Source organism: Carassius carassius, chromosome 7 (assembly GCF_963082965.1).
Source record: "Carassius carassius chromosome 7, fCarCar2.1, whole genome shotgun sequence".
NCBI classification, from domain to species: Eukaryota; Metazoa; Chordata; class Actinopteri; order Cypriniformes; family Cyprinidae; genus Carassius; species Carassius carassius.
In genome coordinates, this window is record NC_081761.1 from 33,734,678 (window position 1) to 33,753,330 (window position 18,653).

At 37.4% G+C, this 18,653-nt stretch overlaps 1 protein-coding gene across 18 annotated transcripts in view; it reads left to right on the plus strand.

Moving 5' to 3' along the window:
- Positions 1-18,653, plus strand: part of nfixa (nuclear factor I/Xa) — an 87,090-nt gene that overhangs the window by 19,018 nt on the left and 49,419 nt on the right. For 5 of the 18 annotated variants that reach the window (XM_059554686.1, XM_059554697.1, XM_059554695.1 and 2 more), the window contains one exon: positions 16,597-17,128. In XM_059554686.1, coding sequence (XP_059410669.1) covers positions 16,597-17,128 — 532 coding nt within the window. Of the gene's footprint in view, positions 1-9,904; positions 10,092-11,713; positions 11,853-15,251; positions 16,014-16,596; positions 17,129-18,653 lie in introns of those variants that run through there. The other 13 variants (XM_059554689.1, XM_059554682.1, XM_059554684.1 and 10 more) reach the window with 8 other exon arrangements.

Below are 18,653 nucleotides of genomic sequence, written 5' to 3' on the forward strand. Positions count from 1 at the left end.
TGAGACCAAGGGTGAGTGTTAAAAAAAGAGCAAAGTAGAGAAACAACAGTCTCCTGTAATCCCCCTGTGTTAAACAGATGTTTATTTTGTTGTAGGGTGTTATAAATGGGTGCAGGAGAAGTGGTGCCTGTTTCCTTATTGGGAGCATTTACATGGTTTAACTGTTCACACACTTACATGCTTGCTCTGTTCCAAAACCTAATGAGCTGCCTATGTAGCCAGTATTTAAAGGCATTAAAAAAGTAAGATTCTGTGTATGTTGAGCGTTTTAAATCAGTGAATGATGAGCTTCACGGTGGTGCCTTAGAAGGGAGTTCCCTATGTAGACAGCAAGGCTGATCACTACGTTTTGGAACGCAATTTTATTTTTTTGTCACTGTGTGCATATTTCGTAAAGCTCATTTGCTGTGAAGATCTCTGACATACTGAGATGTGTGTAGAGGCCTCTTGGCAACTGAACATAATTTCTGTCAACAGTTTTTATATTATATCAAAATGTGCCGACACAAAATACAATTGCATTTGATTTCCACAGTTTGCAAATAATGTGCAGCTGTTTATTTTCTTCTCCCTTGTTCCCTTTGGAGGTATAGGTTTCATGATTCACAGTTGTGATTTCTGTTTATGTAAGTAAGCTAATCAGGGCACATCTGTAAACAGATGACTGCGTTCAGTGTTATTGCCCATCTAAACTCATAAAACAAAAGAGCAGTCAACAAAATGTAAAAGATTTACAACTGAACCGCAATTTCTTTAAATGCAGTGCAATTAAAATGCTAGCATATAGCATCTCAAAGGTGCAGTGTGTAATTTCTGCACCCACAAGCGTTCTGTAGAGAAACAGATTTTTAAGAATACCTTGTAAACCTTTAAAGACTACAAGGTTGATAAACAACAGTTTTTGCTTTTTTTTGAACCCATTAGCCCCCATTATTTCAACTAACTAAAGAAAACATGTTTAACATTTAAATTTCAGATGGAAAACTACATTACCCATGATTCCAAAGAGAAATTTCTACTAATCAGAGAACTGCAAAAAGTCAAACTATTTAAATATCCATCTATATATGCATATTTTCCAATGATTTCAAAATATATTGGTTCTGTATACATAATTAACATCTATAAAATCAATAGTTTCATATTTCTCTGTTGTTTTTAAGTTGACCCTGTTATTCGCAAAGCTTTGTTAGAGTAGTTCTTTCGCTCATTAAAACCATTTACAGTTCTGCACCTTTTTTGTCAGATTTTCAAATGATTTTTTAAATATAAAGGTCTGTGATGTTATGATTCACCTTGTAGTGGTTTAGTTTGGTTGAAAACAAATTCTTAATGAAGATGCCTTAAAATTCTTCTGGGATAAATGAATGGCATAAGTTGGTGGGCCTATCTGTTCATCTGACCAATGATACAAGGATGGAGATTTTGGGAAACCTGTTTGAAACAGCCATTACACTATTGTTGCGGTTCTGTTTGGAGCACTTCTGAGAAATGTTATTGAAATATCAGTCACTGCAGCCACTAAATGCCTCAGGCTTCCCACTGTATTTTTATTCAGTAAACTAGCCTCAGTGAATCAGGTCCGTAGCGGTGGTGTGACTCGGGCCGTGTGGCGCGCTGCCAGCTTCCAGCCTCACTCCCGTGATATGTGTGTTTAGACTGGCTTTCACAGAGGTGGTAAAATCCAGACCTTAACCTGAAGGCATAGCACAGTCAGTCCTCTGAGTTATGCCAGCCTTTCACCAATGCCGCCCACCACAGGAAAGAGAGAGGGGCAGTATTTAAAGGCTCGCTCGAAATGTTTTGGCAGGGATGTAATCGGGATCTTGGCATTGAATGCAGGCTCAGCCTAAGGAACTGGGTCATGTTCGGGTTAGCACATTTGCAGTGTCTGCTAGCATACTCTCAGAGAATTACTAAATGAGCTCAATATTTGGCAGCGCCTGACAAAGCTTATCGTTACTCTTGAGTCGGCCGTCAAGGAGCAGAGTTTTAAGTGCGTTTTATAATTCGCAGAGGATTTTGTGATGATGTCATCAGCTCATTACAGTTGGCGTTGGATCAGTTGATTCATGAGCATTTCGTAATAGAAAGAGATCACAGGATATTGGTGGAGGGATGTTCTGGGATCAGTAAAAGATGTTAAACTAATTCTACAACCGAGGTCAAATACTGATCCTGAGCATTAGCATGAGCATGGTTCTAGTTTACCTGTACGATAAGGAACTTTTGGAAGCCAGCGTTTTTTCTTTTATTATGTTAACATGTTGTCCTTATCTCCTCCATTGGAAGCACTCGTTATTCTCTGTGTACAGACTCTGTTCTCAGGTAACACAGCTCGGGGGCCACTTTAGAAAATGCACATTGTATAAAATGACTTGATAATTAATTTGGGTTTAAAATATGCAACCAACAATTAAGACGTTGATGGGTGCCTTTTTCAGCGGCCTTGTTTTCTGAATTATTTTTCTGCATGGGTATCAAGACTTTAAGCCATGAACCAAACCAACAAGCTCTGAGACGATTCATGATGATTTGACTCAAAACAAAGTGTTGAAATGCAGAAAGATGACCAAGAGTATAAAATATAAAAATAATATTTTATTAGGAGAATAAATTTTATTAAACTAATTGCAAAATATTCAGAAATATACAAATTAGCTGTTTGATGGTGTAAAGAGTGGGTGGTCATTTCTCAGATTTTTATTGCATTATTTGTTTCTTGGTGGGGTATGACTGGTATTGTTTTTAATGGGGAATCTTCAGTCTTCAAATCTTTGTTTTTAATAGTGTAGGTAAGTTTTCGAAAGATGCTTTTAATTTTTTCAGAACAGTATCACTGAAGTGATTTTAACATGTAAATCATATGTAAATATTTTGAATACTTAATATTAAGAAAAGCAAATTGACTATAATTGATGTGTACATTGTGAAACCTATGCCCCGTCTGCAATGCAAACAAATGGCATGCATAGCATGCAATCAGCAAGCACGTTGCAATAAAATCCTTGTCTATTTGTATTTGGATTGTTTTGCATGATACAACACAAACGGCTCACAACACGAAAAAAATAATTTGTTAATACATAATTTGTTTTTACAGTTGTGCTGTAGATTCAGTAGCAGTATTTCAATACAGTGTTGAGTGCACATCAGCAGACATAAATCATTTTGTTTCTGTTTCTGTGTTTTTCTTTCTTTCTTGATCTTGATTTCCAGCCCTAATTACATTAGCTGGCTAGTATGAGTGTTTTCTTTCATTGTATCTGAGAGGTAAGGCCTCGAGTAGAAGCATTGATATGCACATATTGGATTTCTTAAAGGGATGCAAAGGAATGTTAACCATATTATCCCACTTAGAGGCTCTTCAGGTTGCCAAGTTCTGTCTTGGGATCTCAGGAACTTTGTGCATTGTGCTTGCCATCCCTCACTAGTCTTCTCTGTGGTCACAATCCTATGGAATGCATCTGAATTGTACGGTTGCCAGATATTATCGGTTTGATCAATGTCTCATGCTCCTAAAATTCACCTTGCAGTGTTTAGGTATTTTGTTCATTTTATCTCAGCGAGTCAGGAACTCAGAAACACAACACTGTGCGTTTTATACAGTCTTTTAAGGGGCCGGGACAGGGCTTCGTGTAATTTTTACTCCCAAATTCTGTTCTCTGGCATACGTCCATTGCCACACCCCATCAGCATTTAAAGAGGTCGTTGTACAGTTGTTGATTTTCAGTGCTGGAACTTGAAGTGCTGTGAATGTACTGGGTAAAATCCCACAAAGGGCTCAACGGAAGAAACCGGATCAGGCCCTTGGGTACTGCGGCGAAGAACTTCTCTGTTCTTCAACTGGACAAATTGTTCATTGAGCTTCTAGAGCAGATGCTAAATGGAAAAGTTCACCTAAAAATTAACATTCTTTTATCATTTACTCATTCGAGTAATTAAAAAAAATTATTATATTGTTTCTTTAAAAAAAAAAATCAAAAAGGCATACTGAAAAATCACTTTAGAATACAATGCCTTCCACTGAAGATGTGGTTTGGAATGACTTAGAATTGTTTTGAATTATGACAATTCATTTTTCTGGTGAACTATTCCTTTAAGTTTATTATAGAAGGGTTGTGTTTTGGTTAACCAATGTCGAGTTGGTCTCACCAAGCTAGCATTTTTCTTATGTCCAGAGAAGCCAGAGCTTTCCCTTTCCAATCTTTTTTCCCCCTCATCTCAAGAAATATCTGTGTACACACGAGATCATGAAACCAACACAAACGATGTAGTATACATGCCAGACTAGTATGTAGTGCTGTAATTCTGCCACAGAGATGCACTAAAAATGGAGAAGACGACTTGGACTATGTGCATAAACCTTGTGCGTGGTATACAAACAAACATGGAACGATACATTTATTAATCTGTGTTAATGTTAGTTAATAAGTAGGGGTTCACGATAAATATCGGCCAATAATTAATGCACATCTCATCAGTAAAGTCTGTTTTCTAATCAGCTGTAAATTCCATCAGGTTAACAACGGATGGAATTTACCGCTGATTAGAGAACCGACTTTACTGACGAGATGCGTATTAATTATCGGCCGATATTTATCGCGCACCCTTATTAATAATGTCTTATTAATAAGACAATCGTTCAGTGTTTGTTCATGTTGTTGTTACTTTTACATGATGTAGTGGGGTCTGACTAGGGGCCAGACATGATGTAAGAGTGCCGTTTTCAGATTTATCCACGCTGGGACCCGGTTTATAAAAAAAATATTGGTTTCACACTCCCAAAACGCCAATCTGAATTTTTTTTGCATCTACAGCTAAATGTGTCTCTGTGTATATGGGACCTAAGATTCCTCCCTTTCTCAATTTCACTTTTTCTCTTTTGTTATGATTAATTTGAAGTCTTGCACATGCACGCTTAAAAAAAAAAAAAAGAAAAAAGATGCATTTTTTTTTTTAATTATACAAAGATCACGTTTCAAGAAAGTTCAATTTCAGTTTTTAAACTTTAAATTGTCATGCTTAATTCAGTGTGTTACTTTCCATTTCTTATGTAATTATATAAATGGTAAAGTATAAAATGTACTAACAGTTTCTAAGCAAACATTTCTAAACCACATTTTCTTTCAGTGCAGTTCGGACTAGCTTTTAAAATACCTGGATGGATTCGTGTATGCAGTATCAACGATAATCCTCCTGGCAGTATGAAAAATCAAGCATAATTAGTCCTGAATATGTTTGCCGAAGAGTAAGCGGGCCAACTCTTTTTATTTATGTTTTTGTGAGCGTACCTTCCCACAGGTGTCAGGACCATGAGACCTGAGCAAACATGCAGGCCAGTGCAGCCAAATGGAGGTCAGGTTCTAGCGTGTGCACTGGATTTATATCTCTGCGCTCTGGAGAGAAACTCTGGTTCCAAAGACAAGATGGAGGAAGAGGTCGTGCTGTAGAATAACTCGAAATGCCTTTTCAAATCCTTAACTTTTAAACTGCAGTAACTGTTTCTAAAAACCTCTTTGTAACTTCCTCTTTACTTTGTGTAGAACTAGGACTACAGTATTACAAAAACAGGCTTATTTTACTTGAGTTTGTACTTTTTTTGTTCAAGATTTACTCTTTGTCTCTCTTGCTTCTGTCTGTCCATTTCCTTCTAGGTTTCGTTTTGAGAGACCACAGATGAGGTGGTAATGTGTTGACGTGTATGGCTCTGCTTGTGTCTTCAGGGCTCTCTAAAGAGCTCCAGCTGTTTCAGATTTTGTTTCCAAGCTCTAGCAAGCTTTTTTTTTTTGAGTGGATGATGATGACAACGATGGTTGTGGTTGTCATGAGAAGAACAACCGCAATATGTACATGTATGTATGTATGTGTGTGTGTGTGTGTGTATGTATACAAACAGGGAGGCAGTGAAAGGCACAAGCAAAGAAGCGACATTAACTTTTGTGCAGAATACTAATGCACTTGCAAAATGCCAGTAAACACAAACAACACTTTCTCCCTCTCCCTTATAAACACACAAATTCTTATCCCAGCTGCAGTATGTGCACACACACACATTCCCTCCCCCTGGATTAAGATTACTATAATGGGAAAGCCCTCAGTGCATGCAGTGTTACCCTCTCATTACCACTGCACCTGCCCTGAACTGACAGAATTAATGCTGGACAGCTCTTAATGAGAGAAAACGGCTGACAGATGAGACGAAAACTGACACAGAGAGAGTTCACTGTCACAAATGAAGCAGAAACGATTTCTGAACTTGGAATTTCACGCAGCAGTCAAAGTTTCAGTTTTTATTCATTAATGTGAAAAAGTTGAAATCTCTTCTGCTCACCAAGGCTGCATTTATTTGGTCAAAAATACAGTAAAAACTTTTAATAATGTGAAATATTATTACAATTTAAAATAACTGCATTCAATTCTCATCTAATTTAATATGTAATTTATTCCTGTGACACAAAGCTGCATTTTCAGCATCATTACTCCAGTCTTCAGTGCCACGTGATTCTTCAGAAATCACTCTAATATACTGATTTTGTTTGTTTTTGGTTCTCTTTGCATGTTATCTTATTGTTAGTGATAAAGAAAGTGATATTGAGGTTTTTATTAAGACTTATTTTTATCATATTTAATAATAAAATCCTTGCAGTTATTTCATAAAATGTCTCAGCCAAATGAATCATTTTGCAATTTTGAGAATATTATAATTTTAAAACTTTAGAGAAGTCTTGGCAATAACAAATAAACCATTTTCTAGTAAATGGTGGGTAGTGTTTAATTTATATCTCAACAAAACTGTGATTTATGGAGTCTTTAAATAGTGACAATGGCATCATTTATTTAAAAAAAATATATACCAACCACTAATTATTAATAATTCATTAAATGACCTTTTCTATCACAAACTCAAATACATGCTCCTCCATCAGCTCTTTTTTCTCTTCAACAAAGGGTTTCCTCACAGGCATTGTACCTCATTGTGCACATGTATGAGCATGTCATGCAGCTAGTGGCCATTCACTCTCATCTTTGCCATTGTAGTGTAATTATATCCAGTCACCACAGAGCGTGTGTGCGTGTGACCGGTGAGGCATTTGTGTTTTGTGTTCGTGTTGTTGATCTAGGGCTAGCACTTCTACTCGTTTTCTCTAGTCATCCAGAAAAGTAGTGGACTAGTCAGCGAGCCAATGTTTACCTTATTTAAATGTGCTGCCATGCAGCTGAAGAGTGCGTCTGTGCAGCTGAGATTTGAAAATAGTGTCTAAATTGACACAGGCCCAGCACTGACTAGTTGTAGAAATAAAATGAGAGTCCAAACAGCTGATAAAAACATCACAATAATGCACAAGTAGCCCACACCACTTCAGTCCATCAATTAACATCTTGTGAAGTGAAAAGCTGTGTTTATAAGAAACAAATCCATCGTTAAGGCATTTTAACCATTGCTTCAGGCCAAAATACAATGCTTCTTCTGATGAAAAAGACCCTCACCTGTTGTTCCCTCGCATTAAAATCCACCCACATATTGATAACAGTTTTGGACTAATTTTCCTTGTGCTTGGTCTGTGCATATTTCTCGCCTGATTCAGACAAGATTACTTTTTTTTTTTTTTTTACTGGAGAAAGCAACAGTGTTTGTTGTTAAACTGTTGAAATATTAGCTTAAAATCTCAAAGGCTATGTCAAGTAAAAAAATTAGGAATCCCATACTTTAACATGTTGCAAGATGAATGTGCATGCGAGAGAAGAGTGTATGTTTTGTTTACACTTGAACTGCTAGTTGAGGGTTTGTGGGTATTTAGTGCATTTTTGTCAGTTTGATCTTTGCACAATTACTGTAAACAACCCTAAACGCAAATGCAAATTAAATTTGACAATAGCATTCATTAATGAAGAAGTCTTCGGTTCGGTGTAATAGCGACATAACAATACAAGCTGGTGAGGAAAAACGTTTATATCTGTGAATACAGTATAGCATGAAGATTTCCCATTAAAAAGATGTGAGACATGAGTTTGATAAAATAATTAAAAATGAAGTGACAGAAATATAGGGAATTAGAGTGATCACAGGAAAAAAAGACAAAGGACATGACCAGTGTGTGTGGGGCACGAGAGAAGAGAGAGTCGGGGAGAAAGATGAAAAGAGAGATAGTGGCAGAAAGACAGGAGGTGGTGGGTGCCTCATTTGCATAAAGGGTAGGGCACGATGCCCAGTTTAGGAGAAGGGTTGGCACCTCGCCTCGCCAAGTGGCGGAGGTAAAGAAAAGAATGAGAATAAAAGCGAGGGTGGAGGGGTGTGCATTGGGGAGCTCAGAACATCTCTAGTTTAAACCTGGCCCTTGGCACTGGAGCTGCTGAAATATCAACCATAATTACATGCAGTTGTTTACAGGTTGTGACTGGATGTATATGCTGGAACCTGACTTCCTTATGACTGAGTACCGAGGTGATTCTTGGATGTCGGTCTTATGTTGTGTGCAAACCAGACAACGACAAATTATAAGGCTCATCCATGTAAATATGAGTTTCTTTCATTGGCAACTGACCATGATAGAAGTTTTCGTTAGTCGTTGGATTTATATGTGTGGCATTTTGATGCATAGACTCGCTTACAGTTGCATTTTATTTACATTGATGCATTTGATTTTAGTTGCGTTTTATGTTGTGAAGTAGTATGGAGAGTGGAGGGTTTTGCTTGAGGACATTGCTCTTACCAATGTGTTGGTCTATCACTGAACAGAGAAGGATAGTACTTTATTTAATTAACTTTTTTTTTTTTTTTACTGACTGGTAAGGTGTGTATTTACAGTAAAATGAAGCTGATGTCAGAGTCTTGACAGAGTCTTGCTTACTTCTGATAGAGCCACTGAATTAAAGGGTTAAATGAATATTAGCCCTTAAATTACTCACCCTCAAGTCATCCTTGGTGTATATGACTTTCTTCTTTCAGACGCATCCAGTAGTTATATTAAAAATTGTCTTTGATCTTTCAAGCTGTTTAATGCCATTCAGCGGTTGTTGCATGCATTAGTCCAAAAGAAGTTAAATAAAAAGCTCCCATCCTTAATAAAAAGTGTCTCACACAGCTCCGGGGTGTGAACAAAGTTCATGAAAACTGTTTACAGAGCCTAGAGCTGCCACAGAAAGAGGTGTGATTTCTCAAGACAACTAATTTTTCTCTATCTTTTAAGTAGTAATTGCTTACAAGGTCTATTATTGCAGATTTTTTTCAGGTTGTTCACTCATGGGTTGCATTAAAAAAAAAGAAATTGAACAATATGGCCTGAAATTCTGAAATATTTAATTTTGAAAATGTTGATTACTTTGATTTACTTAAAATAAATATTTTTTTTATATTAAGCTGTTACGTTTACTTCATGAATTCAATATAAACTAAATAGATTATGTCAAAGTGATGTCATTGTATGGTTTTACTTGTTAGAGGTACAGATATTTATTGAAAACTATATTATTTTCATGTTCATTTTAACAGTAGTTTTTATTAAAGGTGTTAAGTCCTATATATATATATATATATATATATATATATATATATATATATATATATATATATATATATATATATATATATATATATTAGTGCTTCTAATAAAAAAAAATCAGTGTACTAGGAGAACATGTTTATCTGCTTAGTTTTTTTCCCCTGCCCCTATATCAGAAGTCTTTCCATTTAATATTAAAAATTTTATTTGCCGTCTGTCTTTTTGAATCTTCTCTCTCTCTCTCTCTCTCTCTCTCTCTCTCTCTCTCTCTCTCTCACTCTCTCTCACACACACACTCACACACACACACACACACACAGACACATTGAGAGGGCAGAGTGCAGTGCGCTCAGAGTAGGCATCAATATTTGGTGTGGCTTCGGAGTCAGATCGGGTGTATTTAGTCGCTGGGTAAGCGTCTCAGTGCTGGAGTCACACCGTGCTCGTCTCGGCATGTTTTCCAGTTTACACTTCATGAGTCTGCTGACTGATCTCACCGACCCAGTCCAGTTCTCTGAGCTACCGACACATGTTCCCGCGGACGGAAACACCCTCATTCATACGATGAATGCTTCTACTTTCATAACGGTATTTAATAGACGTATCTAAATATAAATCAGAGTGTTATTATTCTTACAACTAGGATCATGTAATAGACATAGGCTACTGACACCTGAACAAACGGTAGTAGGCTAGATTAAAGAATCCAACTCGCATCTAAATGTTTATAGGCTTATGATAATAGCCAATTTAATTTACTGTGGTAGGCCTGCTAAATAACTGTCGGGGGATCGTCTTTTGGCATTTATTCACTTATTATTATAATTATTTTTTTAAGAAATAGGAAATAATTTATTTGTGTAATTTATAAAGTGAAAAATAAGTTTATATATATATATATATATATATATATATATATATATATATATATATATATATATATATATATATAAATAAATATATAAATATTTTTTTTTTACGTTTGGGTTGGTCTTCTACGTGTGGCGGTCTTCCTCTAAAGAAACCTCTGAGGTGCTTGAGGTATTTTTTCCTCTTAAGCACAATGCTTCTCAACAGATTTTCTGTGTGCATTAAGAATATTTACTCGTGGTGCTGAATTCCCATAAATTACTCCCAGATTTTTACATCTTGGAAACGCGTCCGTTTATAAAACTGAATTAATTCCACATAAAACACCGCAGCTCTCCAAAACACCTCTTGGATAACGGTTTTGTTTTAGCTGTCTCTGATTTGTAAGTAAAAATAATGTATTTTTTAATTTATTTGATCCTTAGGTTATATGCTTTGGCTAAAAATCTTAACTTGGGCTAAAGGAGATGCTTGCTTGCTTTTTGCATAGCCTGATGAAAAATATTTTCTAAGCTAAAGCACTAGGCTGTATTTACGCATGTAGATTAGATAGATTATAATTTTTTTTTGTTTTAAAACGTAAAATATGTTTGAACTGGTTATCCTTAGGCTATTAATGGTAGGCTAGATTTGTTGAAGATTTTAAAAGATGCTTATTTAAACATTAAATAGTTTAATAGTAATATCCTATATTATACGAAGATATATGAAGAAGTTTAAAAAGAGTAAAACAAAACAAAGAAAGACCTTTTCTTTTTCTTCTTTTTTTACGTCCCACTCAGCCTTAAATTCAACATGATTTGCCACTGCACTGAAAGTTAAAGAAATTAGTTATTAAATTAGGTTTATAGATAAAATATGTATTGGATGCACAAGGGACACATAAATATCGTTTTTAAAATAGTTTACCACCGTGTTTTGATTTTTCATTTGTTAGCCTACATGCCCCCAAGTTACGTCGGCTGGTTCCCAGTTCCTGAAATATATCGTATGTTTTCTTCGATTATATAATCGATTTCGTTTTTTTTTCTGTTTTTTTTCTTCATGTTTGTACTTTAAACTCTGAAGAAAAAAAACTTCAGTAGCTATATGTGCACATTATGGTGTTATAGCTATGTTCTTCAGTGATCTATGAAGAATTATTTCCCTCGTGTTGTGAAGGTATGTTCACACAAGTTCCATTATATTTTGTGGAAAAATATTTCTGGCAAAAAATCCCTATAGTTCATGTCAGATCTCCCGGCTCTCGCTCATCATCATGTGCTTCGCTCCATCCGCAGCCTTTTTTTCCTGTCTCGCGCCAATGTGGCGGAGCTCGAGCTCCCGCCACCGCGATTTAAAAAAAAACCGTTAGACGGTTACAGGTCTGTCATATTAGGTGACAAAAAAATAATATATTGTTTCTAAAAAGGAAAGAAAAGAAAGCAACGGAAAAGAATAAAACACATTCATCTTAAAAGAAAAGACTGAAGGCCAGAGGTAGGCTATGGCATATTTTTTAATAAGTCTTTCTTTAGAAGGAACACATTTTTGTCGTAATTGTCATTGAATGTCATTTGTTTTCTTTGTCGGTGTTATGTAAAATATGTGTTAGGCACTTTATATATATATATAAATATAAAAAGAACCTAACTAACTTATTGGCTTTGGCTATAATAAAAGGCAATCACGCAAACTAAAACATTTAAAAATGATTAATACTAACGTTAGCCTACTGTTGGTAATGTTAGACATTTGATGAGCCCCCAGAAACAACAACAACAACAAAAAACGAAACATTACAAATATTCATAAATGTGGTAAGACTCTGAACTTTTAAAATCTCAGCCTTTTTCTCTCTTTCTCTGGAAGAAGTAGTCCTTGCTATACAGAAACAAAAACACACAAGCAGCAGAGTGAGAGAGCCTTTCGTAGAAATCTCTCTTTTTTTTGTCCGTGTCTCTCTCTCAAACTTTTTTTTTATCTTCCTCTAACGCTCTCCTTTCTTTCTTGCGTAAAACAAAGATCACTGTTTAGAGAGGAGAGTGTCACACAAAGATAAGATAGGCTGTGGTATAAAAGAAGTTTGAATAAGGGCATTCGGCATTGAGCAGATCCAGCAAGCTTGCGGGGAACATGAGCAAACGCTGTTTTATTTGCCGTTTATGGCTTGCATACTAATTTAATCTCATGATAACAATATGCTGTCATAAAGTTTGCTTCATCCAGAATTCTGTCAGATTTGCTGCAATCATTCAACCAATAATTCAAGCAAGAACAATGAACTTGTTACTGACACTTTTCCCCCTCAGGTTATTTAACCTAGACACTTTCAAACTCTTTGTTTGCAGACATGGAAATTATTTAATGGAAATAAATGTGTCAGACACAAAACCCATGTAGTCTGTCAAACCAAATCAGATACGAACTGTAACAACATGCAGTATGATTGCAGTTTTGCCTACAAAATGTATAGGCAAAACAAAATATCAAGACATCTTGCTTTGTACACAGTCAACTGATATGAATTGTGTAGAACTTTCCTTTAATTTGGATTGGAATTATGCAAAGTGTTTGCAAGCCCTGGAACATTCACAAACAAAATGACACACCAACCTGCCGCTCGGCTTTGTTTGTTATGAAACGCTGCATTTACATAGCAGGCGCCTACTGGCAACTGCAGAATAGTCTGCAGTGAGTTGCTTGAAGAATGAGGCTGCTTCACCCGGTGGTCTCAGATGGGCCTGCTGGTCGCCCTAAGGTGTCTCGTAGCCCTGAGAGAGTGGCATATGTCGCGTAAACTCATTGTAGGGATTAAACCAGATTAAATCACTTGATACAAATCTGCTCAAGCTAGCGATTTCCCTGGCTCTGTGTATGGATCATAACGGATCATTGCAAACAGGGATTGACTGAATTCCTTTAATATGTTCATCATATCATCAAACTAATAATAGCTTGGTACAGGATTGCATTGAAGGTTTTGTATGCTACGGCTCAAGGCCAGTGTGAGAGAGTTTCAGGCCAGTTCATGAAACTGTGACCAATGCTGTGTTGTCATTACATCTGGTGTTCGTTGATAATGTACATGTGCCGTTGCAAACTTTAACATTTGGTTTTCAGTGATTTATTTATTATTGGTTTTGCAGATCCTGCTGATTTAAATATTCAACATGATGGCTGGTTTATATGAGGATGTTGAAATTGAGAGATTGATTTGCACTGTTTTTGGATGCATCAGTTAGAATGAATTCAGAAGAGTTAATAAATCACAGTATGTCAGAGTTTTCTTGTGAAAGGATTTTATAAACTTAAATCTGGCATGGAGTTCCTTATAGCAATATAAAGCAAATTAATCTTATTATTATTATTATTGGTAAAGTATACTTATGATATACAGTACAGACCAAAAGTTTGGACACACCTTCTCATTCAAAGAGTTTTTTTTATTTTCATGACTATGAAAATTGTAGATTCACACTGAAGGCATCAAAACTATGAATTAACACATGTGGAATTATATATGGAATTATATACATAACAAAAAAGTGTGAAACAACTGAAAATATGTCATATTGTAGGTTCTTCAAAGTAGCCACCTTTTGCTTTGATTACTGCTTTGCACACTCTTGGCATTCTCTTGATGAGCTTCAAGAGGTAGTCACCTGAAATGGTCTTCCAACAGTCTTGAAGGAGTTCCCTGAGAGATGCTTAGCACTTGTTGGCCCTTTTGCCTTCTGTCTACGGTCCAGCTCAGCCCTAAACCATCTCGATTGGGTTCAGGTCCGGTGACTGTGGAGGCCAGGTCATCTGGCACAGCACCCCATCACTCTTCTTCTTGGTCAAATAGCCCTTGATGCCTTCAGTGTGACTCTACAATTTTCATAGTCATGAAAATAAAGAAAACTCTTTGAATGAGAAGGTGTGTCCAAACTTTTGGTCTGTACTGTATGTGTATATTTATTAACTTTTCTTAGGTTGGGATATTTGGCATTTATATTATTTTTTGGTGAACGATACTTAATGCTAAATGAAAAATAGAAATATATTAACATTTTACAAATTTTGCTGGTTGGACTTAGGCTACTGTTGAAAATACTGGCAAGGGAAGTTAGTTAATAGTTGTTTGATAATTGCTGAGTCCTGCTATAGCGTTGCTTTTTTGTAAAAAGCATTATAAGGAGAATAGTTTAGTTTTTCATTTTAGTTTTTTTTTTAAGGAAACAACTATTGAAACACTTTCTTATAAAAGGATTTTAATGTGAAATACTTTTTTGTTTTTCTTTAAAAAAAATCTCTTTTTATTGTGTCCAAACATTCATGTTTTTTACGTGGTCACATTCTCAGATAAAGTTCAGAGAGAGAATGTTGTTCTGCTGTGGACCATGTCTCTGTCTTTGCTCTTTGTTTGTGTGCTGAATCTAAAGGCAGCTGCTGGTCTGTAGCGTCTGCTGGGAGTTCTGGCCTGCGTGTTCACACGCCGCTCAACAGAGGGAGGGGACAGCGCAAACGGGCACACTGCTGTGCGCTTGCTTGATGGAGGTGATGGCAAGTGCATTGGTGAAAATGGCAAAAGTGCATGTGTGCATCTGAGCTCGGTTCTTGAACACAAGAGGGGGAAAATGGAGGTAAATTGGGGTGGGAATGGAATACGGGCGGCGCCGCTGATTGGCGCATGTAAAATTAATGTGCTCTGGACTTTGCAGTTGCACAAGATAGGAACTTGTTAATTTGGCAAAGTAGGGAGCCAACCCACTGACCGAACTCTACACTATCTCCCCCTCGCTCCGTCTCTTTCACCCTCCCTCTGTCCCTGCCTCCCTCCCATTCAGCCCTTCAAGCGTGCGTATTGGCTGAGCGATTGGGCACCCGGTGCCAAATAGGTGGGCTCAGCTTCGCGCTGGCACACTCTGAAGCAATGGATAGGAAAAGAGCATGGAGAGGAAAAGAGAGATAGAGTTGGAGAGGAAAATTGGAAAAAAAAGAAGCTTCTATCGTGTTTGCCAGCGGTCGTACATGCTCTTCCAACATTGATTCGGTTCTCTCGTTTTTTTTTTTTTTCGCTCTCCATTCGCTTCTCTCTACCCCCCTTTCTGTCTCTCTCTCTTTCTCTCTGTCTATCTCTCGCTCTCTGTGTGTCGAATGCAGAGCACGCATATCTGAACAAACACCACTTACTGCTTTGCCAAACATTTTTTCTCTTTGTTGCGGTATTTGTGTATTTATTTGTGTAATTTTTTCTCTAACAGTGAGTACAATACTTTTTGATTATGAGCGATTTCATTGTCCGCTTTCTTGTGTTCATATGTAATATTTAATTTTTGGTTTTGGTGGTTGGCAAAATACCCTTTTTTTCTCTCTCTTGTTTCCCCTGTTTTGTGTGTTAAATATTTCTCTCTTGCATTTTTTGTTTTTGTATCTCCAGAGCTGTCACTGATTTTCATATTTTTTCTTCTCTCCTGTTTGACTGGACATTTTTACAAAATTTTTACTTTTTTGAATTTTTTTCCTTTTTTTTTTTTCTTTTGCAACAATATTAAAAACTCTGATATTGTGCACTGAATAATCGGGGCATGTAATGTCGAACTGAGTGTGAAGAAGACATTTCACTCGTTTTTCCACTCCAATCGGCCAGCAGGTTTATGATGAAAGTGCAGAATGGTAACTACAGCTGCTTTATTTAGTTGTTTTGCTGCATGTCTTGTGCATTTTGTCTGTGGCGTGCTGCTTCTGTCTGCCGTGTGGCGATGTAGTTTGGATCAGGACGTGCGGTAGCAGGGCTTGGCACAAGCGACAGTGAGCAGCTGTTGTGGACTCTTTACGTCTGTCCCTCAAAAACATCATTGTCTGTTTTGAACTGAGAAAAGGATCTTTTGAAACAAAAATGTCAGTGTAAAAAATGCAAAAGAAAATAGTGAGGTTACTTAAAATTTCAGTGTGTTATTGTTTTGTTTTTCATAATAGCATAGTCTGTAGTTTTATTATATACTATGGCTAGGAATTGTTGTTCTTAATTCTAAACTAGAATAGCATTGTCTGTTATGTGATGCTTATGACAAATGTTTATGTGTATGTGTGTGTGTGTGTGTGTTTGTCATCCTGGCAAACACGCACTCACACGTTTCCCTTACCTTCCTTCACAAAGCGCCGCTGAATCATGCTCCGAGATTCTAACGTCTTCTCCCCTTCCCTCCTCTCCTCTTCCCTGCTTCCCGTCTCTCCCTCCCTCTCTCCATCCCTCCAGGATGAATTCCATCCCTTCATCGAGGCTCTCCTCCCGCACGTGCGGGCGTTCTCCTACACCTGGTTCAATCTCCAGGCCCGCAAGCGCAAGTACTTCAAAAAGCACGAGAAGCGCATGTCCAAGGATGAGGAGCGCGCTGTCAAAGACGAACTCCTGGGCGAGAAGCCCGAGATCAAGCAGAAGTGGGCGTCGCGGCTGCTGGCCAAATTGCGCAAGGACATCCGGCCCGAGTTCCGTGAAGACTTTGTGCTCACCATCACGGGGAAGAAACCGCCGTGCTGCGTGCTGTCCAACCCCGACCAGAAGGGCAAGATCCGCCGCATCGACTGCCTGCGGCAAGCCGACAAGGTCTGGCGCCTGGACCTGGTGATGGTGATCCTGTTCAAGGGGAGCCCTCTGGAGAGCACAGACGGAGAGAGACTGGTCAAGTCCCCACAGTGCTCCAACCACACCCTGTGCGTGCAGCCGCACCACATTGGTGTGTCTGTCAAGGAGCTGGACCTGTACCTGGCCTACTTCGTCCACATGCCAGGTAAGTGGGTTATGCTCTCTTTCTCTGTCCTACAGCTACTGATACTTGACCGTGATTATTTGAGAGGGGTCAGAACTAAGGGTAAGATGACACCCACATAATCACCATCACATCCAGCACACTTATAAATGCTTGCTTTGAGTGTCTGTTCTGCGGCCAGAGCTGAAATTATACCTCAAACAGGTTTCCCACTTCATGGAAGAAGTTAAAGTTGTGATTTGTAGGCATGAAAACATTCAAAGTAATTTTTAAATATAGGCAAATGTACAGTATATATTTAGTTTGCAATGTATTTGGCTATGCTCCTATCGAACTGCATTCAAATCTCAGGATGATTTTGTGCTTTTTGGAAACATTTGTACAATAATAATAGCTACTACTTAAAGTTGTGATTTGCAGGCATAAAACGTCATGCTTTTTAAAAATCATGTATTTAATTTATAATCTCGTTGGTTATGCTTTATATGGAAGAAATCCTATCCATCTGCATTCGACTCTCAGGACGGTTCTGGGGTTTTTGGAATCACTTTTACAGGCACAAGGGCCGTTTTAAAGTGATTTCTATGCATTAAAAAGTCAGAAAAATGTAATGTCTTTCTTAAAAAGCATGCAAATTGATGTATTTATAATCTATGTGGTCATGCTCTTTATAGAAGAAATCCTGTTCAACTGCATTCAAATCTGAATGATTTTGTGCCTTGTGGAGACAGTTGTACTTTGCAAGGTTGTTAAAATCTTTTAATTCTAGAGATTAATAAACATATAGTAAATCCTTCCCAGAAATTTAAAAATACTAATTAAATGGGAAACCCTGCTGAAATGTGAATAGCTCTTGATACATTTCTGCCATTGCGCATAGTAATTCATGAGGTACTTTTATAATTATTTGATGTTTTATTGTTTATAATAAGATGCTTTATTTTTGTTTTGTGACTGTGTTTAATATAAATGTTATGTTGGTTGTATTCACAAGAAAACACAAGACGGCTGGCCTTTTCAGTTCTTTGGTGCCATCTTGTTTTCTCATTGGCAGTGTGTTTTAGAGTCGTATCCTTTTGGAGCGAGTGTGTGTGTGTGTATTCATGGATAAGTTACTAGCACAGTCTCATACGTTTACTGCCAAACAGTGTTTCTGACACGGCTAACTCTCTCAATGACGCACACAAGATCTGAATGGCCAAACACACTCAGGCCAACAGATCCATAATCATGTGATTACAAATCTGAAATAGCTTTTTTGCCTTCTTTCTGTTTTGCTTTTGTGACTAATTCATTTTCATTTTGTGGTACTGCAAATAAACCACAATTATTGGGGAAAAAATTGGCATATTTTCAGTTAAATACAATAAAAGAGCTGTTAACAAAATATAAGCAGCTGAACAGTTCCCTGCCAGTCTTTCAGTCTCTCGGTCAGCTCACGCACTGGTTCACTCTGTGCCCAGCAGGGTTGGCCATAGCGCTGCCCGTTCAGAATGTTTGCCGCTGTGCTGCGGTCTTATCTTATCAGGCTAATTCCAGTGTGCAC